At 33.0% G+C, this 25,731-nt stretch overlaps 2 protein-coding genes across 3 annotated transcripts; both read left to right on the top strand.

Moving 5' to 3' along the window:
• The first annotated feature begins 4,294 nt into the window (after positions 1-4,294).
• LOC129315731 (cyanidin 3-O-galactoside 2''-O-xylosyltransferase FGGT1-like) lies at positions 4,295-17,423 on the top strand. 2 transcript variants are annotated; one of them, XM_054959716.1, is made up of 2 exons: positions 4,295-5,744; positions 16,897-17,423. In XM_054959716.1, the coding sequence occupies exons 1-2, from the start codon at positions 4,378-4,380 to the stop codon at positions 16,898-16,900; spliced, it is 1,371 nt and encodes a 456-aa protein (XP_054815691.1). In that variant the 5' UTR covers positions 4,295-4,377; the 3' UTR covers positions 16,901-17,423. The 2 variants fall into 2 exon arrangements, with proteins under 2 accessions (XP_054815691.1, XP_054815690.1); XM_054959715.1 differs by lacking the exon at positions 16,897-17,423 and adding an exon at positions 5,844-6,161 and having other exon boundaries at positions 4,298-5,744.
• Positions 17,424-23,618: 6,195 nt separating this feature from the next.
• Positions 23,619-25,259, top strand: LOC129316504 (zinc finger BED domain-containing protein RICESLEEPER 2-like). The gene is made up of 2 exons (XM_054960925.1): positions 23,619-24,588; positions 24,913-25,259. The coding sequence occupies exons 1-2, from the start codon at positions 23,619-23,621 to the stop codon at positions 25,257-25,259; spliced, it is 1,317 nt and encodes a 438-aa protein (XP_054816900.1).
• The last annotated feature ends 472 nt before the right edge of the window (positions 25,260-25,731 follow it).

Genomic DNA, 25,731 nt, shown 5'->3' with positions numbered 1-25,731 from the left:
CAAACATGTCCTTACTAATAAAAAGAAAGCAAAAGTTAAGCAAGGTCCTTCGTTGTCAATATTTCACACAAAGTCCTTTGCTATCAATATGTCACTAGGTCCTTCGCTGTCAATAATTTTAGTGTCAATATGTCAAACAAGATCTTTATAAAAATAAAGTTTTCCATGACAGATAAACACTCTTTAAGGAAATGAAATATAGCTTTCATAGCTTCGAATATCAAATTTCATATCTAAAAAATTATATCTTGGTATCAAATTTTTAAGATGAAATTTTCAAGATATGCAAATTACATATCCTAAAAATTATATCTTGTGTTAAATTTTTAGGGTGCAATTTTCAGGATATGCAAATCATTGCATATCCTAAAAATTGCAATTTTTAGGATATGCAATTTGCATATCTTGAAAATTTTGTTTTGGTATCAAATTTTTACACTGAATGCAATTTAACTTTAAAGGCTCCCTTTAACATCTAATGATGAAATTTTTAGGATATGCAATTTGCATATCTTGAAAATTTTGTTTTGGTGTCAAATTTTTACATTGAATGCAATTTAACTTTAAAGGCTCCCTTTAACATCTAAAGTGCAAAAGTCTAATTTAATTTCCTTGTCGTTTTAAAGAGAACTGTAACATCTCAAAATTTAAAATAAGATTAATTAAAATTTATAAAGGGTAAGGTGAATTAATCTAGGTCCTAATTTGATTAATTAGAGTAATTGAATAGCCTTTGGGTCTATTGGACCTTTTATGAGGCTTAGAAGGGGACTATAGGAGCTATTAGGCTCCTTTGGGTCCAAATTAATGGGCTTAAGTAGGGTTCCCAAAATATACCATTTGTTGCGACGGACAGTGCCTATGGCTTGGCAAACTCATTAGATTTTTAAATTCGAGAGATGCATTTTAGACAATAAAATGGGAAGAAATTGTGATAGAGAACATAAGAAAAAGGGTGGAGCTCCGTTAGGGTTTGCCAATGAAAGTTCTTGGAGGTATTTTCAAGCCATCTAATCCTTGGACAAGGTTCCTCTTTCACTCTTCCTCCTTCTTAATTCTTCTTAGGAGTTTCTAGTTATGGGAGTTGCTATGCACAATGGTAGCCACAATTTACTTGCTCTAATGACTCCAATAGAGTCTAATAAGGGTTATTTAAGTTTCTAATCCTTAGATTTTGTTAATGAAAATGATTAGAGTTGTTAATACAAGGTTTAAAGTTAACCTTGATGCTATAAAACTAAGTTTAAGCTAATGAGGTTAGCTAACATTGTTTGTTAAGCCTAATGGAAGTTAAATAAGCTAATGGAAATGAGTTTTGGGATTGATTTTGCTTAATCACGTTTAATGAGGGTTTAACGCTTTAACTGTGATTAAGGCTAATTAATGACGATTAGTCATTAATGATGTCTATTGATCTTAATATGTAGATTGATTGCTTTAGAGCTCATTAGGCTTGTTGGGAAGCTCCTTTGGAATCCAAATTATACTTTTAGGGTGGTAGCCTAAAGGTTGAAGTACTAGAGTTAAATTTTTGTAGATAATTATTATTTGTAATTATGAGCTATATGTTATTGATTGCAATGAATTTAATTATATGAATATGCAAGCATGTTGGTATTGATGATTGAATTGTAATATGTGCTTAAGTGAATGCTTGGTATTATGATAAGCATGAGCATATGATTATGGCATGAGATTGCTTATGTTTTCTTGACTTGATAGCATGCGCTTGATTATGAGATAAGTTAATCAAGTTTGTATTGTAACATGTCATTAAATAAAATAAATATGTTGCATGATCATAGAGTTCACCTCGAAAATTTGAGAAGGGGGAATCCATAATGTAAGTGGAGAGTGGGTACGTTGGCCAAGTAATGTAACATCTTAAAGTTTTAATTTGAGATTTTATTAAAACTTATTAGGGTAAATTAATAAAATAATTTAGCTTATTAGGTTTCTAGGTTTCCCAATCACTAATAGACCTATTAGTTCTATTGGATAGCTTTAAAGTCAAGTTAAGATGGCTATAGGTTCAATTGGGCCTAGAAGAAGGCCCAAAATCATGGACCCTAAATTTGTGCCATTCGCCGTGGTGAGCGTCCCTATCTACCGTGATGAACAGACAGATTCATTAAATCTATCATGAGTTGCTTGCAATAAAAAGAAGAGGAGAAGCAATTGGATAAGGGTAATGGAGAACACATATGGATCTGCTAGGGTTGGCTTGGTTAATCATTTAGTAGAAATCTAACCTTGGAAACACTAAGGTAATGCCTTTCTTCCCTCTTTTCTCCATTTACCCGTGGTGCATTATTGTTTTTGGTGAAAGGGGATGATGATTTTGCCTATTTAGGTGGTTTGGCCGAACCTATGTTTTTTGTTTAGATTATTGAGAGTTAATTTAAGGTTTTATACTTATAGTTGGTGAGTTTATATTGTTTTAGAGTTGGGATCTAGGGTTTAGACCAACCCTAAGCTAAATTTGGGACTTTTGGAGCAATGTGGGGTCTAAACTAATGTTATTTGGCTTCATGGAAGCTAAACGGAGTTAATGGATAATTGTTAAGGTGTTGTTTTAGCCAACAATAAAGATTAGAGATTGCGGGCAGCTTAATTAAGTTGGGTAATGCTTATATTAGAGCTAAAAATTAATGATTAGCATTTAATTGTGTAGATTTATAGTATTCGGTGTTTGCTTGAGCTTGTGGAAGCTTGATAAATGTGGTAACTACATGGGCAACTCTTTTCAATAATAAAAAGGTAAAGGTAATCAGATAGTATACTTTGCTAATTAACTTGTTAAAGCATATATAAGGTTTTATAAACATGAAATTATATTTATGGACAAGTATGCCGGTGCTGGATTGTTTTAGAACTCGTGTGAAGTGGGAAATTGGTTTTGAAAATAATAATTTTATTCTAATGCTTATTTGTGTATAACCATGAATGTGGTATTATGACAACAAATGGATACTGGCATGTGATGTCGATGCATTGATTATATTGACTGTGTACAAGCATGAACAAAACACCCTTATATGTGTGATATGGATTAAGGCAACAAGGGGTTGCATGATTGTGATTATATGATGTGGATCACAGCAACATGTGGTTGCATGGTCTTGCATGTGAGGGTAGGAGATTCATCCTAGGTGGAGTAAAATAAAACCATATAGTATATCCCGACATTGTTTGTGGCCCCAATGCCACCTCTCCATCAATTTGAGGCGGCAGATGATTAAAATAACAAAAGTCCTCCTAGTAATATAACCTAGTCTAGCTAAGAAATCCACAGTATAGTTATTAGTTCTACAATGAAAAGATAACCGAACATTCGAATTCTAGAGAAGTAAAACTTTGGTTTGATGAATGACATCTAGGAAAAGATGGTCTGGGTTGGTGCCTTGAGTCAAAAAATTGAAAGCCTGCAAACTATCAGTGTAGACATAGACTTCACGAAATCCCCTCTGCCAGCATACTTGCAGTCCCTTAAAAATGCATATTTGATTCTTAGACTTATCAATTTTGATTTAACATATTATTTTATTTTATATTTATTAAAATAAAATTATAAAATAATTTTAATAAATTTTTTATTTTTAATTGGTCTAGACTATACAGAGTATATCTGAATAGTCAATATACAACAATTATAATAATTTTAATATTAAATTAGATCTTTAAAATTAAATTCAGACCCAATTAAAAATAAATTTTTTTATTAAAATCATTTTATAATTTCTTAAATTTTTATTTTAATAAATATAAAATAAAAATACATAATAATACATTAAATTTGAACTATTTAAATTAAAATTTGAATGACCTAAATCTCATGAGGATGATAAAAGGCCAAAAATACGTAAATATCAGCAACAGTGGGTGTCTTTTGGAAAACCCAGAGATACAGGCACCGTAGTGGTCCCTGATCACTGCTCCACACGGGCTTCTTTTGCTCTGGTAGGACGGATCCATCCACTTCAAGTCTGAATGAGCCTTTCGCAGTTGTTGGGAATCTGTATATTCCAAGAGAGTTCGTTTTTCCAAAGAAGGAATGGGAGGCCCAGCCAACTCCACACACACAGGCACGCACAAATACACAACACACACTCCTTACCAAAAGGGGGAAAAAAAAAAAAAACACACACACACACACACACAACACACGCTCATACATGAGGATGGCAATGGATTGGCCCCCCTCAACATATACGCGTGTTCGCTCCTGTCCACAATAATTAAAAAGACTTCATCCTTCATTCCAAAAATTGAGATTTTTTTTTTTCATGTTAAATTAAACCACTACGAAGGCTACACCATGAATGCTTGAAAGAAACAGAGAATTCAGATCTGTAGTTTCACGAGTGACAGACAGCCATGGGTGAAGCTCCCTTGCACATAGCTATGTTCCCTTGGTTTGCCATGGGGCACCTAATCCCATATCTCCATCTCTCCAATAAATTAGCTAAAAGAGGTCATAGAATTTCCCTCATCATCCCCAGAAACACACAATCCAAGTTACTCCATTTTAATCTCTACCCACATCTCATCACTTTCTTCCCCTTCACTCTGCCTCGCTGTGATGGCCTTCCTCACAATGCAGAAACAACTTCTGATGTTCCTTTCTCTTCGATCTCACTTCTCATGACGGCCATGGATCGTACTGAGAACCACATCCAGCAGCTCCTCCTTCAGCTAAAGCCACAAATCATTTTCTTTGACTTTGTATATTGGCTTCCTAACATGGCTCGCAGACTAGGAATCAAGTCTCTTCTATACTTGATAGTTAACCCCGCGACTGTAGCTTACGCATGTTCCCCTGAAAGGATGCTTCAGGGAAGCAAGTTGATCGAAGCAGATCTCATGAAACCTCCTTCGGGATACCCTTCTTCTTCCATCAAGCTTCATCCACATGAAGCAAAATTCCTTAATTGGAAAATAACATCATTTGAATTTGGAAGTGGGGTTCTCTTCTACGATCGTTTATATAGTTGTTTGACGCAAACAGATGCTATAGCATTCAAAGGCAGCACAGAAATTGAAGGCCCCTTTGTTGACTACCTCGGAAACCAATTTCGGAAGCCCGCTCTGCTTTCCGGACCTGTTATTCCCGAGCCACCCACGCTTGGTTTAGAAGAAAAATGGGCTAAGTGGCTCGGAGAACTCAAGAAAGATTCTCTGGTGTATTGTGCACTTGGAAGCGAATGCATGTTAGAGAAAAACCAATTCCAAGAATTGTTGCTTGGTCTTGAGCTGACGGGATTTCCATTTTTAGCGGTACTGAAGCCACCAAGTGGATTTGAGTCAGTGGAAGCAGCCATGCCTGAAGGTTTCAAGGAAAGAGTTAAAGAGAAAGGGATTCTTTATGGAGGATGGGTTCAGCAACAAGCGATCTTGGGTCATCCAAGTGTAGGTTGCTTCGTAACACATTGCGGGGCAGGATCTCTAACAGAGGCATTGGTGAATAAGTGTCAGATTGTGCTGCTTCAACATTTGGACACAGATCATATAATGAATGCAAGCTCAAACTTGAAGGTTGGGGTTGAAGTGGAGAGAGGAGGAGAAGATGGATTGTTCACCCGAGAAGGTGTGTGTAAGGCTGTGAGGAGCGTGATGGATGATGAGAACGAGGTTGGGAAAGAGATCAGAGAAAACCATGCAAAGTTGAGAAGCTACTTGTTAAGCGAGGATTTGGAATCTTCTCATGTGGACAGTTTTTGTGAGAAGCTGCGTGATTTAGTGAAGTAATTTCTTGGTTCCATCTTCAACTTCGGCTTTTGAATATATCTTTCATGTTTGCTTTCTAAATATTGGTTCTATTCTTTTCTGCATTCCCCATTCAGTGGCGAGACGAGAGAGCGAGTTCAACGAGATCGGAGCCTACCGGTGATGAGAGGGCAAGAACGGCAATGAGAGGGATTTCAAAACCCGAAGGGTACGAGGCGAGAACAAGAAGTTTCAGTACCGAGGGTTTTCTTTGAGCTGTTTATATGGCAAGCTATTCCTGCATTCAATTATTTTGGTTGAGTTCTTTATTTGATTGTTGGTTTCTCAGACCGCTTAGAACAGAGGCTACTCCCTGGTTTCGATGACTTGGCAATTTTTGGACATGGTACACTGCTTCTATAATTCTAATTGGAATACTGCAATTTTTCAGCTTATTGATGCAGAAACGATAGGAAAATCAGCAATATAAGATTGGAGAAGCAACAAATGGAGGATTAAATCATTCAAAAAAAATAAAATCGAGCATTTACTGATATAGCCTATAAGAATGGGATGAAGAAGTACAAACCCAGGAGGCTAGGAGCATTAATTTACTAAATGTTTAATTCCAAAGTTATTCGGCACCATTGATGAGATTAGTTAGTACACCTAGCAAGGTGTCTTGTGCTCCTTCCGTTCTCGCTCCCATCCTATCCTCACAAGGGCATTGGCAGGATAGAAATCAGGAGGGAGGAGCAGGAGACAATTTGCTCCCGACTACACAGCTTCAATTTTGTCACATTGTGCATGCAATGAGAGAAAGAGAGGATTCAATGACCGTTTGGATTTCAATTTATATATAGTAAAAATATATTTAAGAGATTCAATTATTTATTAAATTTGAAAAAAATACATTTCAAATATGATTTGAATGTATTTTTGAAGGTTACTCAAATGGCCCTTAATCTGAGCAGAGGGTCTCTCTCTTTTTTTTTCTCTCCTTTTATCTTCACTTCCCTAATCCTCACCCTTAATTAATTTTGTAATTTAAAAAATTATTTAATAAAATAATATGGATGATAAAGATTGAGGAAATGGAGGAAAAAAGGAAGAAAAGAAAAGGAGAGACTTCCTCCCCAAAATACTGAATCCTGGATCCCCTGCATGTCAGGGATTTTATTTCTAAGACTCTAACTATTACTATTTCTTTTTGGGTATAATATAAGGCATTTATAATTCACGGTTTTAAAAAAATTAAGTAAAACTTTAATCTCTTGAAAGTATAAGTGTTTTAATAATAATTCTAATACTTTTTTTTTTCAAAAAAAAGAGTAATGAATAAAGTAAGGATATGATTGAAAAAATAAATGTTAAAGAGCATTTTGGCCACTCATTTATTTATTAAAAAATGTTTGGTATCTTAAATTTACATATAGTATAGTATCACTTTAACTTTTGAAAATAATGTATTTGACATTTTGTTGTTAAAAAAAGTTAACTCTAAATGTTAATTGACTTAAAAATTACATAAAAAGACTCAAAAATTCACATATAAATACCCAATGGGAAAATAAAATCTATTAGGTCACTAAATCATTAGGTCACTTAATCGTACATAAATTAAAACTATTAGGTCACTAAATTGTATATAAATCTAGGATATAAATGTTATTTCTTATCCATGAAAAATATCATAATGCAATTTTAAATAATTAATAAAGTTCATTAAATATACTATACAATCTTTTTTTTCAAAATAAAAATATAAAATTTAAAAAATATCATTAATTTAATAATCTATTTGTGAAAGAATATTAAAAAAAAATATAATAAGAAGAATAATATTAGAAAAGCATCATTCATGAAATTTTATTTTTGTCAAAATATCTTATTTTAATCAAAAATAGTATTATTTTTTCTAAGTATAAGACATATAGGTTTCGCCAACAGTAGAGAATATTTCCAAGAGGTAGTAAGAGCAACGGGTAAATCTTTCACAACTAAATTATTATATACACAAGATTTCCAACCATTTACTTAAATAATGAACACTTCTACTGATTATAAACTTTAGTTGGTAGAGTGACATGGTAGATCTGGAAATGAAAATAATTATAAAAATATACATGTTTTATCCATTTTTTTTAAAATAAGAGTGTTTATCTATGATGAATTTTCTTAATGCAAGAATTTATATACTTAACCTTATATTTAACATGTTTATTCTAATTAAATCAAAATATGTAGATCTTTTATAGATTATTTATTATATAATAAACTCTTATCATTAATATTATTAACACATTAAAATCCACTTATCTTAATTTGATTGATTAGATAAAGATAAATTGAGTGCATATATAAGATTAAATATCTAAATATTTCTCTTTTCTTAATAGTGAATTGAGTGAAGTATTAAAAAAATTCTTATAAAAATCCCTATAAATTGTTTAAAAAAATTGATTATATTCTTATCAATGGACGGCATAACTTGGCATGTGTTTGGAAATGAATTTGTAAAATGCTTTGAGTTTGGCTAAAGACAAGGTCATAATTAAGTCTAATGGAGCTCCAGTACTGTCAGCTGAAAATAGCCGAATTTTCTTCATAAACAGTTATTTCATATCTGAAAAATACTACCTCTCATGAAAAATATAAAACATTTTTTAAAAGTTTAGGTATTAAAAAATATAAGATATTTTTAGTATTTTGAGTTATAATTAATGTGTTTTTATCAAAAGTGCCTCTAATAAATAAGTCATTTTTATTTATTTTAAGTGAAATACCTCATTAAATAGGGGAAAATATAGAAAGATGGTTTTATTGAAAGATAACTAACTATTTTATTGTAGGGTGTTATTCGATTAAAAATGCCTTACATTTTTAAATGAGAGAATAATTCAATTATTAAGTTTAATAAAGAGTAGCTTTGATCTTTTAATATAATTTTTTTCCATCCACAAGTTTTAAATCCTCAATTTTAACTAAGAAAAATTAACTCCCAACCCATTGGCATTGTTATATACATAGACTAATTTAATTAGTCAATATGAGTTGAGAGAGAGAGACAGTGGAAACCGCAAGGCTTTGTGATGTAATACTAACTATAGAAAAGAAAGGACATGAAAAAGTGAAACTAAGCTGTAATTTTATTTATTTATTTATTTTTTTGCTATGTATTTAACACTCCCACTCAGGGCAAGGCTGCAGATTATTTGTAGTCTGCACATGTGGAAAACAATCAGAAAACACACAAATAAAAGAGAGGCCTTGATCACGACACCACTTTAAAGCCTTGCAAAAATAGCCTCAGCCTCGCTATGAAAGGGGGAAACAGGGTCAATAAATTTCCCCCTAGCAGCAATATAATCACCCTCTGCACAAATAACTATAAATCCAACACCAGCAGCAGCAAATTTTTCATTGTGAGCTCCAACAGTAAACAACGAGGTCATCTTACCCATGTCACCTTCAGCATCATCACCTTCAACAGTTCTATTATTAAGTCCAGGTCTCCTGCGTGAGTTAGCATTAGTCCAGGATTTCCAGTACAATACAACACATTGAATAATAGCAAAAGAGTCAAATATTTTTTTCTCAAAGATCAAAGAGCAGAGAACAAAACAAGATATTTAGAACCATCAATGAGTTTACTATTCTCCAGGCATTCCAGCAGCCACATGTCCAGCCGATGCATAGTTCCAGTCTCAATTTTGATCCCTAGCAGAGATCCAAACCTAAAGTTTTAAAAATTAGACCGGACCGATTAATTTAACCAGTTGAATTAGGAATTGACTTTTGGTCCGATCCAATGAACCCCCTTAAACCGGACAGCTGACCAAATGGTCAACAACTAGCTAACTCAGTGAAAACCGGCTTAACCGGTAAAAAGCAAACCAGTTTTGAACTTATGAACCGGATCAAACTTTATTAAAAATCACACAGGTCAAGAGTTGGAATTTTTGAATTTAGAGAACTCACCCCCATTCTGTCAGTGTCCCGTCATTTTATGGGCAATCATCTAAAGTGGAGAATCTGCTATCTTTTGATGTTGGACTTTATGCTTTTTAATAACAGTACTTGTTTTCTTCGTTTTCCATTTTTTCCCATAATCTTTGTTGGGTTATTTTAATTAGGATTATTGAGTAAGTAAAATCCTAAATTTTTATTTGAAAATTACCATAGACCCTAAACTCTTAAAATATACAAAATAAACCCTGACCGTTAACTTTTTTAATATTGTTACTATCCACACGGGTACTGTAACAGTCAGGGTTAAATTTGAAGGAAAATAAACCCTGAATAGTACCTACATATATAGTAATGGTGTTAAAAAGTTAACGGTCAGAATTTATTTTGCTATGAATTTAAAAGTTTAGGGTTTATTTTGCATATTTTAAGAGTTCAGGGTCCAGGACTATTTTCGAGCAATAGTTCAGGGTCTTATTTGCTCATTAACCCTTTTTAATTATTTCTTGAATTATTTTTTAGTATGGTAATTAATCTTTATACTTTATTATAGTTAATTTAATTTTAAAAAAGCTTCAAAAAATGCTTAATACTTTGTCATTTCTATACATAATGAATGAGTGCTTTTAAAATATTAAATAAGTTTAGAAATATTTTACAAAATTTCATCTTTAATATACCATTTAGCATATAAAATTAAAATTAAAAATATATTAAATTAGTCATGCTCGGTTCAACAACGAATTAACCACGGTTCGACCATTAACCCTTATACTAGTGTCTCGTTTGGTTCAATAACCGATGCAGTTTTTAAAACCTTGTTCAAACCACACTGTCCTTGATCTCTCACAGAGTAAGAGCAAATGATCAATAGATTCCTGCAAGTCAGTACAAAATAAACAAAAAGGAGAGTTAGTGCAATGCCTTCTCCATAAAGCATCCCTAGGAGGAATGGACCCCTTTAAAGCCTTCCAAACAAAGATTTTGATCTTATTTGGAGCTTTAACTTTCCAAAGCAGCTTCCATAGCTTCTTATCAATAAGAAAAGGTCAACCTAGCCAAGTATTCACAATAGGATTAGAACTCTTTGCCCATCTATAACCTTTCTTCACAGTATAAAATCCATCCTTACTAACAGTCTATGTTGCCTTGTCCTCTCCCCTTCTGTTGCTTAAAGGAATTTGCAACACAACTCTGCGCTCTTCTTCAATTATAAATGCCCAAATAAGATCCAAGTTCTATCTACCATTATCAATAATCATATCTACAGTCCACTTCTTTGCTTCCTCATTAGTTGTAGCTGAACCAATTTTAGAGCGAGGGAGGCTACGAATTCACGGGTCAACCCAAAATCTAACATTTGACCCACTACCAATGGAAAAGCTGCAATAATCTTGGAGAAGAATACGACCCTCAAGAAGACCTTCCAGAAAAGATGTTTAAGGAAAGTAGATTCCTTTTAAAATCTAAAACTAAAGATCATTAGGCTCATTCAAAATTCGCCATAGCTAAGTTGTAATTAAGTTGCTAGTTACGTGTCCTCTCTCCAATTAGATTCATTAAAATGATGAAACCAAGTAACTTTAATCACATCTCTAATACCTCCTCCCCATCTAATGATCCAAATCATACCTACTCCAAGTTAGTTAATAAATTCCTTCACCCATTACAACAACAATAATAACAACAAGTCTTATCTCATTAGATGGGATCAGTTACATGAATTGCACTATGCCATTATACTATATCATTTATCAAGCTTTTAGAAATGTTGTTAACAAAGAAGTCTTAGTCAACAACTTTTATAAGTGTTCTTTGGCCTTCCTCTATCTCTCTTTACAAGGGTTAAAATTATCCATTCCACTCTTTTCACCGGTGCCTCTCGTGATCTTCTCTATATGTGTTTAAACCATCTCAAATGATTTTCTACTGTTTTTCCCTCAATAGATGCTACGTCTACTTTTTCTCATATATGCTCATTTTGGATTTTATCTTTATGTATATGCCTGCACATTCATCTCAATATTCTCATCTCTGTTACTCTAATTTTATACTCCTACTGTCCCTTTAAAGCCTAATATTCATTACCATATAATATAGTTGGTCTTATAACAGTTTATTAGGTACTTTTCAATCATAAATAACCCCTTTAGCCTTTCTCTAATTAAATTACCCAGCTTGTATCCTATCTGTAACATTCCCATCAATTTCCCTATCATGTTGAGTAACAGTTTCAAAATATCTAAACTTTTTCACTTGAGATATAATTTGATCTTCACTTTCAAATTACTACTAACTAACCTTTTGTCAAAATTACAATGCAAATAGTCTGTGTTTCTTTTACTCGAGGAAACCTTTCAACTCCATTGTTCTTCTCTAACTCAAGTTTACAGTTAATCTCTTCTCTTGTTCTCACAATAAAAACTATATCATTTGCAAAAAGCATGCATTTGGAGATTTTTTCTAAAATATACTCCGTCAAAACATTTAGGACCATATTAAATGAATAAAGACTTAAAAATGATTCCTAATGTAGCTCAATCCTTATAGGAAAGTTTTTTATTTTATTGCTAGACATTGTTATACTAGTTGTTGCCTCCTCATACACATCTTATAGCTCTAATATAGGCAACCTGGATTTCCTTCTTTTCTAAGGATTTCGAAAGTACTTTTCTTGGTACATGGTCATATACTTTTTTCAAATCAATGAAAACCATGTGTAAATCTTTACCTATGCATCAATACTTTTTCATTAATCTCCTTAATAGATAAATTACTTGTGTAGTCGGCCTACTTGGTATGAAGCCAAATTGATTGTCAGAAATACCACTCTCCAATCTCAACCTATGCTCATTACTCTTTCCCATAATTTCATTATATAACTCATAAATTTAATTCCTCTATAATTTGCACAATTTTGAATATCCCATTTATTTTTATAAAATATAAAAACTAAGGTGCTTCTCCTCCATTCATTAAGCATTTTCTTAAATTGTAAGATCTCATTAAATAATTTATTTAACCACTACACCTCCACATCATTTAGACATTTTCACACTTCAAATAGGGATACAATCAGATCCATTGGCTCTACTATTAGACATTTTCTTAAGAGCTTCCTTTATCTCACTATTGCGTATCCTTCAATAGAATGACAAATTATATTCTCCTTCACGAGTTACTAAATCTTCCAAGTTACTAGATGTGCCCCCTCTATTTTTGAAAAGTTTGTAAAAGTAGGTCTTCCATCTATCTTTAATATCACCATTTGTAACCAAAATTCTTCCTTCTTCATCCTTTGTGCACCTTACCTGTTCTAGATCTCTTGATTTTCTTTTCCTACTCTTATCAATGTTATAAAGTTTTTGTTTTCCATTCTTTTATCCCTTAACCCTTGTAAAACTCTTCAAATTCTTTAGAACGAGTTTCACTCATAACTTTCTTAGTTTTCTTCTTAGCCATATGATATCTTTCCCATTTTTCATCATTTTTGCACAAATGGATAGATTTTAAAACACTCATTCTTATATTTGACTTTTTTTCTATACATTATCATTTCATTACTAAGACTCCTTATCTCTCAGACTAAAAATTTTTTAATCTCCCAAAACTTCTTTAACAACCTTCCTTATCTTCTTAGCCATATCCTCCTACAAGATGCTAGCACTCCCCTAGGACTTCCAAATTCTTTTGGCCAAAAGATTTTGCTTGAAAATTTCCTGCTTCTAATCTTTTAATTGCCACCACCTAATTCTCAAATTTACCGCTTGTTGATACTTTTGATTTTTACTCATGATACACACATCGAGGATAAGGACCCTATATTGTGGTGTTACGCATCCCCAAGAATCACCTTACAATTTTTATCCTTCACCCATTACTTCCTAAAAATTTAAGGATCAAAATTAAACATGGATTGTCTAAATTATTAACACCAGTAATATATATATATAATAAAATTATTTTTTAAAAAGCACTCATTTCATACACAATTCTGCCTATATTTTATAGTTGATCACATGCTTAAATAAAAGTGTAGGGTTGTGCTAGCTCTTGACAGTCAATGTAAAATCTTATCAAATCTCACCTGAATATACATCTGGATATGGACTAATTAGATAAAAAAATAAAAAATAATAGAATAAAAGATTTTAAAGATGGAAAAAGGATTTTTTTATCCTTATTTAAAAAAATAAATATTATGGAATAAGGGGCTTTAGCAAATTTAGCCAATATTATGGGACCAAATAAAAATAAGAGCCCTACCTTTCTTAAATTTAAATAATAGCCATTTTATATTTTAGCTAAGATTTATATGACAAAACTACCCTCTTAAAATAAAACTACGCTATTAAAATTTTAATGTCCTAGCTTTTACTTGAAGACTCAAAGACAGAAGAGAGCATTGTAGTGTGAGCAAGCTACAATCACGATGGCAAGAGACAAATACGAGACAAGAGAGATCGACAGCACTCAATAGAAAGGTGTAACATCCTGAATTTTTAATCATGCATTAATGATTGATTATGAAATGAATTAATAATTTAATGTGAGATTAGAATTCTGGATAGTGGAATGTTATTTTGACTTGTTGGAATATTATATAAATAGATATGAGTAGAAGAACGGTGTCCCGTAGTAGTGAGTGTGAGGGTAGTGAGGATTTCCCTCATTGTGCCATATGCCATGGCTGAGGCTGGATGTGTCGGGGCGCATGGTGTTGAAACTTGATAAAGTGGGATGTGTACGTGAAAAAAGAAGATAAAAGGAGAAAAGGGCGGCCTGGCGTGGAAAAGAGAAGGAGGTTATGCTAAGGCAAGCAATTTCGAGAAAAAGGATGATGTTTATAACCTGTTACTTATCAGGTAAGTCTTGTACTGCCTTAACCTTTGATTATACCTTATTTTTTCTTAGTTTTAACTATTAAGAAATTGAATTTGGAAGTTTTAGGGAGATGATTTCTTACCTTATAGTAATAGAAAGGTCCTCTGAGACTAAACTAGTATTTTGTGACTGCTTTGAGTTGGAACAATAAAGCCTTAAAGCTATAGGCATAATTTAACCTAACCTAGAAAGAGAGTAGTGAGAGAGAACTTGGTTGTGAGGAAGTTGATGTTTTTCATAAGTGATAATTGGTCATAATGCATGTGAGTGAATGCAAATAAGGGAAATGGTGGTGATTAGGTGTTAAATTACTGTAATTGGCACTTTTAGTCAATAGAGTCATTGATTGTAGGTGCCTAAATTGTATAGGTTCTTACGTGCGACGAGTTGAATAGCTAAAGAAGCTTGAATAGGGTTGTGGAACACGAGTAACCATTTTTATTGAATAAAAAGGTTGAGGTAACTATATAGTTTGTCATATTTGTTAGCTCACATAACTGTGTAGAAGTAAAGGTATTATTGTTTTATGAGGTTTCATACATGAGTTTACTATGAAAGCAAGTTTAGCATGAAATTAATTTATGGAAAGAAAGTTTAAGGATTTCTAGCTTTGAATGAATATTTTTGTGTTATGTATAAAAGTGTATGGTGTAGAAATGTGAAAGAATAGTGAAACTTATGTGAAAAAGCATGATCATAGGGGGTGAGAGTTCACCCAGGGTATGTGTGGATATGTGTGTGTGGAGATGTGAGTGAATAAATCTATATGGTCAGGCTGGCACCATGAGACATCTGATACAGCATTATATGGGCTATTACCATGGGTAATCCGGTACAACATTATATTGGCACTATTACTATGGCACATCTAGGCAGTCTAGCAACTCTTTAGTATTCGTTAAGGTGCAGTTAGGAGTCAACGATGCCTCTATCACAAGTGTGTGACATGAGGGAAATTATAGTTCATAGGTGGGATAGATTACCTTTAGTCAGGTGTTTCTACCACTGAAAGTGTGCTCAGGTCAATGAGTGATTGATCTAGTAAAGCCTATAGTTTTGTGTCGGGGAGCTTTGAAGGATCAGTGGATAGATGATCATGTTGTTGTCCTGATTACGTGAAATGATTTGTGATAGAAAGCAAAATTGTGTTATTTTGACTACATAAACTATTGAAATGGTTTCTAGTTACTTTCATGTAGTTATTTGTGTTAGTAAACATTTATGAGCTATATTGGTTACTGAGATTTTGATCTCAGTTGTAGTTACTTATATTTTTTAAGTTCGGGCAATAGTAGTGCTAAAAGGAAAAAATTGGGATGAGAATAGAGATTTCTCTATAAAGCCTGAGTAAGAATTGGTGTAATGACTTAAATTATAAGTCGTATTGTATAAATGTATAAGTTGCCCTAGGACTCAAAAACATGTGCATATTGCTATGAAAGTTTGTGACATTTGATATTTAGTTCCCTAGCCACTGTGTATGTGTATGTGACAAAAATGGCAATGTGGGCTAGTGGATAAATGTGAGCATGTGTGAATACTAGGTATACTTGATGTGTATGTGGAATTTGGCCTTATATGATAATGAGTATGAAGAAATGTGAATTTGCCTATGTTGTATGTAATAGGCAGTTTATAGACCAATTATGTGTATGCATATTATATTGTATGTATAATTGGTCAATCAAGTATACATTATCCAATTGGACGTGGTTAAGGCCCTAAAGTTGGCTAATGACTTGTGGTTTCAATTGGTGATACTCAAGTGGCAAATTCTAATTTAAAATGATCAAAATACACCTAGGTGTCTAACTTTTAAATGAAGTATTAGATTGACACAAAACTAGTGTCATCAGTTAGATTTTAAAATAAGCTTCGTGTGGGAACTTGAATCACTCTAGTCGGACATCGGACGCAAAAATGATGCACTTTAAAAGTTCATATCGGAATCTGAATTTTGATAGCAAATTCTAATATGTGCGTTGCGGTGCATGTGACAATGAAGGGCAACAAGCCACGACACACAGCGCAGAGTGGGCAGTTGAGATCTCTATGCCACATGGCGAGATGCATGTGGCATGAGCCGTAGTGCATGGGCCCTGATCTAGCTTGAGTTGGTTGATTTGAATTTGTTTTATTATTGGCTTTGATGTGTTGAGGCATAGTACTTTTGCTATGTAGTATTTTGTAGTTTGAGTATTTATGAAAAGATTTTCAAAATGTTTTAGCTGGGATCCCAAACTTTCTAAGTAAATAGTTTTTGAATGAATTAGTAGATTGAGTAGGAAGTTGTATGGTAATATCGTTGAGGGCATTACAAATGAAGCATGCTAGCAGGTGAATGGAGCTATAGATTTAGCCAGGAAGCCATATGAACACAAGATGAGGGAGATCGGAGATACAACTTTTGCATGAAGCCATACAAAAGTGAAGCGAGGAATATCAGAGCTACAACTTTTACACGAAGCCACATGAACATGAGGCGAGGGAGATCGGAGCTACAGCTTCGGCATGAAGCTACACGAATGCCATCACTAGTTAGGGAATCAGCTACTTAGGTGGGGGTTTCCTAATCTTTTAATCTCAATTTCTTTCCAAAATTCCTTCAATCCAAATGTTAATACTTCTCACCGTCTCTGCCTCCCTCTCTCTATATATATATTTGGTAACTTTGATTCATCTCTCTCCCTCTGCCTCATATTTTATTTTTCTAGGATTTTATTACATTTGTGATTATATTAGTGGTATATGCTTGTATATCAATGATATACATCAGTGAAAAATTTGTTAATATCATAATTCCAGTTCTTGTATATCAATGATATATAGTTGTTTATCTATGATATATGATCGTTTTTCAGCAATGCAGAGTGATGAAGATTTTTTCCTAAACAATGCTTGAATTCTATGCCTAGAATGATGCGACTGTATGCCCACTAAGTTAATGGTAAAGTATTTAAAAGTGTTGAAATATTGAAGCGATATATGGGCCATGATTATAATCATTCAATTACAGTAGTTTTTCTATTCTATTACACAAGTTTTTTTTATTTGTTTTGGGGATAAAAAGGAAAAATATCACCCCCAACTAATTGTAAATGGGCCATATTCCAGAATTTTCGAAAACTTCTTCCATAATTTCTGGCTAATTTGTTTTTCAATACCATTAGGCCAATTTACTCATGAAATAATTATTATGAAATTACAAAAAATATAATAAGTCACGTCCATGGAACCAAACAAAATGTCTGTTAATAATAAAACATAAACCGTTATTTTTACATGAGGACGAGATTTCTCCCTTTCTCATGAAGCGCTAAATACACCATTATTACTCTTTTCCTAAACTTCTTCATATATCTCTCCAACTCAAATTTTGATATACACGCAACTTATGGCTGCCTCCAATTGGCACCATACTTTTCACTCACCCATTATATTATTTATAATATAGATACATGGGGGAGTTATAAATACCTTTTAAATAAGAAAAGAAATTAATATGTACATGTAAATAGTGAAGAGTAGGAAGCGAAACTGCTTGAGATAAGGGGAGAAAATAAATGGATAAAAAGCTAAAAGCATACAAAGAACAGTTGATTTTAACTCAAAAACTCAAGTGCCCGGTTCATGTTAGATATTGGCATCTTAACAAGACTAAAAAGTAATTAATTTCCTTGTTCAGGCTGATTAATAATTCTGTGTGTGATTATTAGGTAAAAGGAGTCCTACACGCAAATGTGCAAATGCCCTTGTCCTCCAGTATCTTGTCAATATAGGTGGCTTCCACAAATTGTTGCATTTCATGTGTCTTACAAAACCATTTCATTTGTATACTACATTTGTTGTCACTAACAAATTACTTAGCACTAACACAACGTTTTGATAAGATCATTTTCCTCCCCTTCCTTGGACTGAATCAAATTCGTACATCATGAAAGAGTTTCATTTGAGATTTTTTTTTTTGATTGATTCTTGAATAAAACTAGCCATTGAAAGATTAAGAAAACAGTATTGTGACTGGAAAAAAAAAATTAACAGCAATAACAGGGTTGAAGTGTGTTCTTACAAAATCATTGAAACAATTGTTATATTTAATAAATAAAAATAAAAGGACCTAATCAAAAATAGCTAGAAGTCTTGATAGTGACAAAGCTTCATCAATATTGTGACATAAAAGTTTTTTAATAGTAACAACAGAGCAAGCGTATTATTCCAAAATCATTAAAATCATTGTTATATTTAATAAAAAAATATGAAAAAACTTAATTAGATGTAGCAAGAAGTCGTGATAGAGACTGAAAAAACTTCATCTCTATAATTTCATAATTTCAAGATGGAAATGGAGGAAGAAAATATGGAAAGCAAATTTAACCAAGAACATACATGTAGAGATGGAAAGCATAAAAACTGTGTTGAAAGTACAAAGGAAAACGTATAGGATTGAGAAAACCTAACAGTTGAGTGAGTAATTTGGGAGAAAAAAAACTCTATTGCTATGTTTGGATATACATGAATTCGGATTTCAATTTGGATTTGAGCCAAATTCATTGTTTGAATAATTAAAAATGTATGGATTTGAATTTGACCCAAATTTAAATTCAAGTTCTACCTCAATCTCTTCATAATTTGAAATCTTTTTAAACCCTTATTATTTCAAATCCTAACTCAATTTCTTTTGTAATTTGACCCACATCCATGAAGACTTGATCGATATGCCAACGGTAATTAGACTAGACAACCTAAGTTGGCGGAAACAAGATGTCATCGTTAATTGGGACTAGACGATTAACTTCCACCAGGACCGAACAGACAGCAATGCCTAGGATGGGACGGCCAACTTCCACAGAGACTGAACCGATGGCAATGACTAGGATGGGATAGCCAACTTCTACTAGGATTGGACCGACAACAACAAATCACCTAATTAGAAGAGGCCAGAAATCGTGGTTGTGGCAAAACTTCATCTCTATAATTCTTTATTTTCAAGATGGAAATGGCAAAAGAAAATATGAAAAGAAAATTTAACCAAGAGCTTACAAGATAGAGATAGAAAGAATAAAAGTTAAGTTGAAAGAACAAAGAAAAATGGGAGAAATGTATAGGATTAAAAAAAGATGACCATGGAGTAAAGAATTTGAAAAAAAAAAAGTAAAAATAAACAAAGCTTTGTCACTTTCAAGTTTCAATAAAAGACTAAATTTCAAAATCATTTTGACAAAAAATTGGTGTTTCCACAAAATTAAATCTTGGTTTGCATACAAACAGAAAGGTAAGAAAAGCAGGAGTAATTGAGAAATTGAAAGGCAGATAATCTTGAAAAAGTTTCATGTGAGATTTTTTTTTTGATTGACTTTTGAATAAAACGAACTATTGAAAGGCTATGAAATCAATATTGTGACATAAATTTTGTTGATAGTAATAAAAGAGTTAAAGTGAGTTATGAGTTCTTGCAATGTCATTTAAACCATTACCATATATAATGAATAAAAAGAAGCCAAAAATCGTGGTTTTGACAAAACTTCATGTCTATAACTCTTTATTTTCAGGATGAAAATGGAAAAAGAAAATATGGAAAAAAAAATTAACCATGCACGTACAAGATAGAGCTGGAAAGCATAAAAGATGAGTTGGAAAACAAAAGAAAATCGACAAAACGTATAGGATTAAAAAAAGCTAAAAATGAAGTAAAGAATTAAAAAAAAGTAAAAGAAAACAAAGCTTTGTCACTTTCAAATTTCAATAAACGACTAAATATCAAACTCATTTTGAAAAAAAAATGGTGCTTCCAAAAAATGAAATGTTAGCATGCAATAAAATATAACGGTAAGAAAAGTTGGAGCAATTGAAAACTCTAAAGGCATATCATCTTGTAAAAGTTTCATCTATGATTTTTGTATTGACTTTTGAATAAAAGCAGCTATTGAAAAGCTATAAAATCAGTATTGTGAAATAAATTGTTTTAACAACAATGGAGTTGAAGTGAGTTCTTGTAAAATCATTTAAACCATTGTCATATTTAATAAATAAAAATAGGACCTAATAAGAAGCAGTTAGGAATCATAGTTGTGACAAAACTTCATCTCTATAATTCTTTATTTTTAAGATGAAAGTGGCGGAAGAAAATATGGAAAGAAAAATTAACCAATAACATACAAAATAGAGATGGAAATAATAAAAGTTGAGCTGCAAAAACAAAGAAAAATGGGGGAAACGTATAGGATTAAATAAAAGCTGACAATGGAGTAAAGAATTTGAAAAAAAAAGTAAATGTCAACAAATCTTTTTCACTTTCAAATTTCAATAAAGGAATAAATTTCAAGCTCATTTTGACATAAATTTGGAGTTTCTACAAAAAAAAAAATTAGCTAGAGAAAACATATCCGTGAAAAAAAAAAAAGATGTGCAATTTAAAACTCTACAGGCATAATATCTCGAAAATGTTTCATTTGAGATTTTATTTATTAACTCTTGAATAAAACAAGCCATTGAAAGAAAATGAGGAGCAATTGAGAAGTCTAAAGAAATACCATCTTGAAAAGCTTTCATCTGGGAATTTTTTGACTTACCTTTGAATAAAACTAGCTATTGAAAAAGGAGGAACAATTGAGAAGTCTAAAGAAATACCAGCTTGAAAAGTTTCGTCTGAGTTTTATTTTTACTTAATTTTGAATAAAATCAGCTATTGAAAGACTATGAAATTAGTATTGTGAATTAAAAAAACTTAATGGCAACAATGGGGTTGAAGTGAGTTCTTGCAAAATCATTTAAACCATTGTCATGTATAACAAATAAAAATAAAAGACAAATTTAAAAAAAGTCAGGAATCGTGGTTGTGACAAAACTTCATCTCTATAATTTTTATTTTCAAGATGGAAATGGCGAAAGAAAATTTAACCTTGAACGTACAAGATAGAGATGGAAAGAATAAAAGCTGAGTTGAAAGAACAAAAGAAAATAGGGGAAACATATAGGATTAAAACAAAAAAGTAAACCAAGCTTTGTCACTCTCAAATATCAACAAAGGACTATATTTCAAACTCATTTTGACAAAAATTTGGTGTTACCACAAAATGAAATATTAGCATGAGAAAACATAACTATAAAAAAGGGAGGTGGAATTCAAAATTCTACTGAAGTACCATCTCGAAAAGTTTCATTTGAGATTTTCTTTATTGACTCTTGAATAAAACAAGCTATCGAAAAAAGGAGGAGCCATTGAGAACTCTAAAGACATACATATGTCTTTTTTCTTTTTTTAATTAAAAAAACTTAGAATATGAAAGTCAGTATTCATCAGATTCTAGTATTGGTAATGATATTTTACTACATGGTTTAGGCCTAAATCACTATGGATGTGCGAGGGGATTGGGATTGGGTCCAATACCGATACAGGTATTCAGACGTTCTCGTTCAAGTCAAAGTATATCAAGCGCCTCTGCAAAAAATGAATTTGATCAAATGAGAGTAAGGATATCACAAGTTGAGGAGCAAAACAAAAAATTGCAAGAAGAGTTAGCTTTAGAAAGAGAAAGGATGGCTGTGAAAAGGAAAAGGAAAAAGGAAAGGGAAAGAGAATGGGAAAGAGTAGGAGTGTTCAAGATGTACTCGGCCCGACTGACCCATACCGGCCCATGCTCGTCTCGATCATATTGGGACGGGTCTATCCTGGCCCAAAAAAATTTAGGACGGAACTTTTATGGGACAAAGCCAAAATAGAGACGGGACGGGACTCGGCCCATCCATCGGGACGTCCCGTCCCGTCCCATTTATATTCAGTATATATATACATATTTTTTTAAAAAAAATTAACTATTATTTATTTATTTTAATTAAACTAATTTTTAATGTTATTTTTAGCTTTTTCGAAACAGACACGCGGCAGAGAGACCATTTTGAAGTTCATTTTTCCCTTTCCACTTTCTAGATCCAGACTTCGGTACTCGGTAGTTCGGTTTCCATCTTTCCCTTCCATTCCAAAGCCCTAACTCCAACTCCAATTCCAAAGATCCCTCTGCTACAGATCAGTCATCCAGCCACAGAGACAGAGCAGACCTTCGGTCCTTCGAAAGGACTCCTTCACCTAGGCAGTGAATCTCCTTTCTGAATCAGTGAATCTATTATTATTCCCTTCGTCATGACTCACGAAGTCTTTCTTTGTTCACGTCTTCCATATCTTTAGCGGCAAGCTTCCACATCTTTCTATGTCTAAGTTCCGAAGCACAAAGACGAGAGCTGACGCCTTTGCCTTCATGACCTAGATCACGCCTCTGTCTCCACCTCCACACCTCCATCTCGAGCTACAGTGCAAGGTATTTGTTGCCTCAACCCAGATCTCCACCCAAACCTCTGTCCCAGGCTCCCAGCATTGCCTCATATTTCTATAGCTATTATTCTCTTCAACCCAGATCTGGTGCTACCTCAAATCCATTGTTTTCCTCATCGTCCTCAAATCTGGTTCGTTTCATTATTGATTTGTTGTCTTGTTGAATGCTGAGAAATAAATTAATAGGGATGATTGAGCTTGTGCTTGGCATTTCGTGTTGATAAAGTAATACCCATGTATATCGTCTTCTGTGCTAATGCCTTTATCTAGTCCATAAAAAATATATATGCCTATGTATATCCTTTTCTGTGTGTGAGATTTTATAGTTTCATTGCTAAAGGCAAATACTATTTATATTTGAAATGTGGTGAATTGTAGATTGACAAAAGTAGATACTTCATTACAAATGTAGTATCTATATCCATGTTTTAATTAAGTTGATTATATTAATTTCCATGTTGGAATTCTATTTAACAAGAACAAGAAGTGGTGGTGCTTCTAACTGAACCTGTTACATACACAATTTTATTTGCCTCCTCTGGATTAAGTAAAGCAAATATGGATCATATAAATTATTTAAGTATGTGGTTACATGATTTAGATTATTTACATGTGTGGAAATTTAATGCCCTTGATTTTTATGCATGCCTATTTGAATATTTAATATGAGGTTTTAATCAGTTAAGGGTTGTTGTTGTTGCTACTGTTGGCCAAATCTACATTGTGAAGAAAAATGGCCACTACACCCACCCTTCAAGAAAATGTTGAAACAATAGAAAGAGATCCTGAAAGTGCTTTATCACCTGATACTGAAGAGGAAAATGAGGGAAATGAGTCAAAGAATGAAGGAGAAAGTGGAAGAAAGAGACGTAAATCAGTTGTTTGGGCACATTTTAAAAGGTTGCTATTGGACAAAACTAATGGAGAACCCTGTGCTAAGTGCAAGTATTGCCCAACAATAATTGGTTGTGACTCTACAAGACATGGGACAAATGGAATGAGAAAACATGTAAAAAAATGTCCCAAAAATCCGAACAAAGCAAACAAGTTGGCACAATCTTTGCTATTGGGCTCTCGATTAGGGTCATCTAAAACTTTGAGTCATCATCTATTTAATCAACTCGATTGTAGACAAGCCATTGCTATCTTTGTGATATTGGATGAGATGCCTTTTAATGTTATGGAAGGTGATGGTTTTAAAGAGATGATGAGAAGGTTAGAACCTCGCTTTAAAGTCCCTTCAAGAGCGACAGTTACTAGAGATTGCTACAAGCTGTACCTTGAAGAAGCTAGAAAGTTGAAAAGGTATTTTAAAAAATCTCAAATTCGTGTTTCACTCACTACTAATACTTGGACTTCCAATCAAAATGCCAATTATATGTGCTTAATTGCTCACTGGGTTGATGAGCATTGGACATATCAAAATCGAATCTTGAATTTTTGTGTAGTTGAAATTCATAAAGGAGAAACAATTACTCAAGAAATTGAGAAATGCTTGCTAATTGGGAGTATTGATAAGGTGTTTACAATCACAGTTGATAATGCTTATTCTAATGACATTGCTTTGGCATCTTTAAAGGGAGTCTTGAGGCATTGGAATGGTTTAGTTTGTGATGGGGAGTTCTTGCACTTGCGTTGTTGTACGCATATCTTAAATTTGATTGTTTCTAATCGTGTGAAGGATATGCACAAATGTATTGAAGGCATTCAAAATGCCATTAAATATGTGAGATCTTCTCCATCAAGGTTTCATAAATTCAAGGAGCTTGTGGAAAAAATGAAAATTGATTTAAAGAGGCTACTAAGCATAGATTGTCCAACTAGATAGAATTCAACTTACATCATGTTAGAGAGTACAATTAAATTTTGCAGTGTTTTTAAGAGGATGGAGCAGCAAGATAATGATTATAGAAACTTTTTCTTAGATAAAAATTTGATTGGTCCCCTTAATGATAATGATTGGAAGGATGCAAAAGATTTTGTGATCTTTTTGAAAGTGTTATATGATATTATTTTGTAATTTTCAGGATCACTTTATGTGACCTTAAATGTTTGCTTTCAACAGATAGTTGATGTCTTTGCAATTTTATATAAAAGTGAAAACAATCATGATTCCTTGCTTTGTGATATGGCTAAAAGCATGTTGACCAAGTATAATAAGTATTGGGGGAACTTAGAGAAACTTAATCTTTTGCTCGTGGTAGCAGTAGTACTTGACCCAAGGTATAAAATGAAATATTTGCAGTTTGCTTTTGAGGATATGTTTCCTGAGACTACACAACGTGAAGCTATGACAAAAAAGGTCTCAGATGTCTTGTATCGTTTATATAATCATTATTCAAGTGGGGTTGACACATCTCAAACTCAAAGCTAGAGTCAGAGTCAGACACAAGAAGTAAGTGAAAGTAGTTTGACTCAATCACTTGGATTAGAAAAGGCCTTTAACTTTCTTAAGTTCTAGGTCTAGGGCTTCATTTTAAAGGTTTCTTGCCCAAAAAGAGATTGAGGTTCAAGCAGATAAGTATGCAGATGTGGACAAGTATTTGCACGATGAGTTAGCTAAAGTACTTGATCCAAATTTTAACATTTTAACATGGTAAAAATTGAATTCGGCTAAATATAAAGTCCATTGATTGCATGTGATGTATTAGCCATGCCCGTTTCTACTGTGTCTTCAGAATCTGCATTTAGCACAAGAGGTCGTGTAATTGATGATTTTAAGAGCTCCCTATCTCTAAAGATGGTTGAGGCACTAATTTGTGCCCAAAAATGGCTATCTCCATCAACTGCGAAACTAAAAGGTGTTGATATTGATAATTTTAACGATACAGAGCAAGCTGTGGAAG

This window comes from Prosopis cineraria, unplaced genomic scaffold, assembly GCF_029017545.1.
Source record: "Prosopis cineraria cultivar Desert tree isolate PC_DT_omini unplaced genomic scaffold, ASM2901754v1 PC7, whole genome shotgun sequence".
In the NCBI taxonomy this organism is placed as follows: domain Eukaryota; kingdom Viridiplantae; phylum Streptophyta; class Magnoliopsida; order Fabales; family Fabaceae; genus Prosopis; species Prosopis cineraria.
This window is presented reverse-complemented; position numbering and strand designations above follow the sequence as displayed.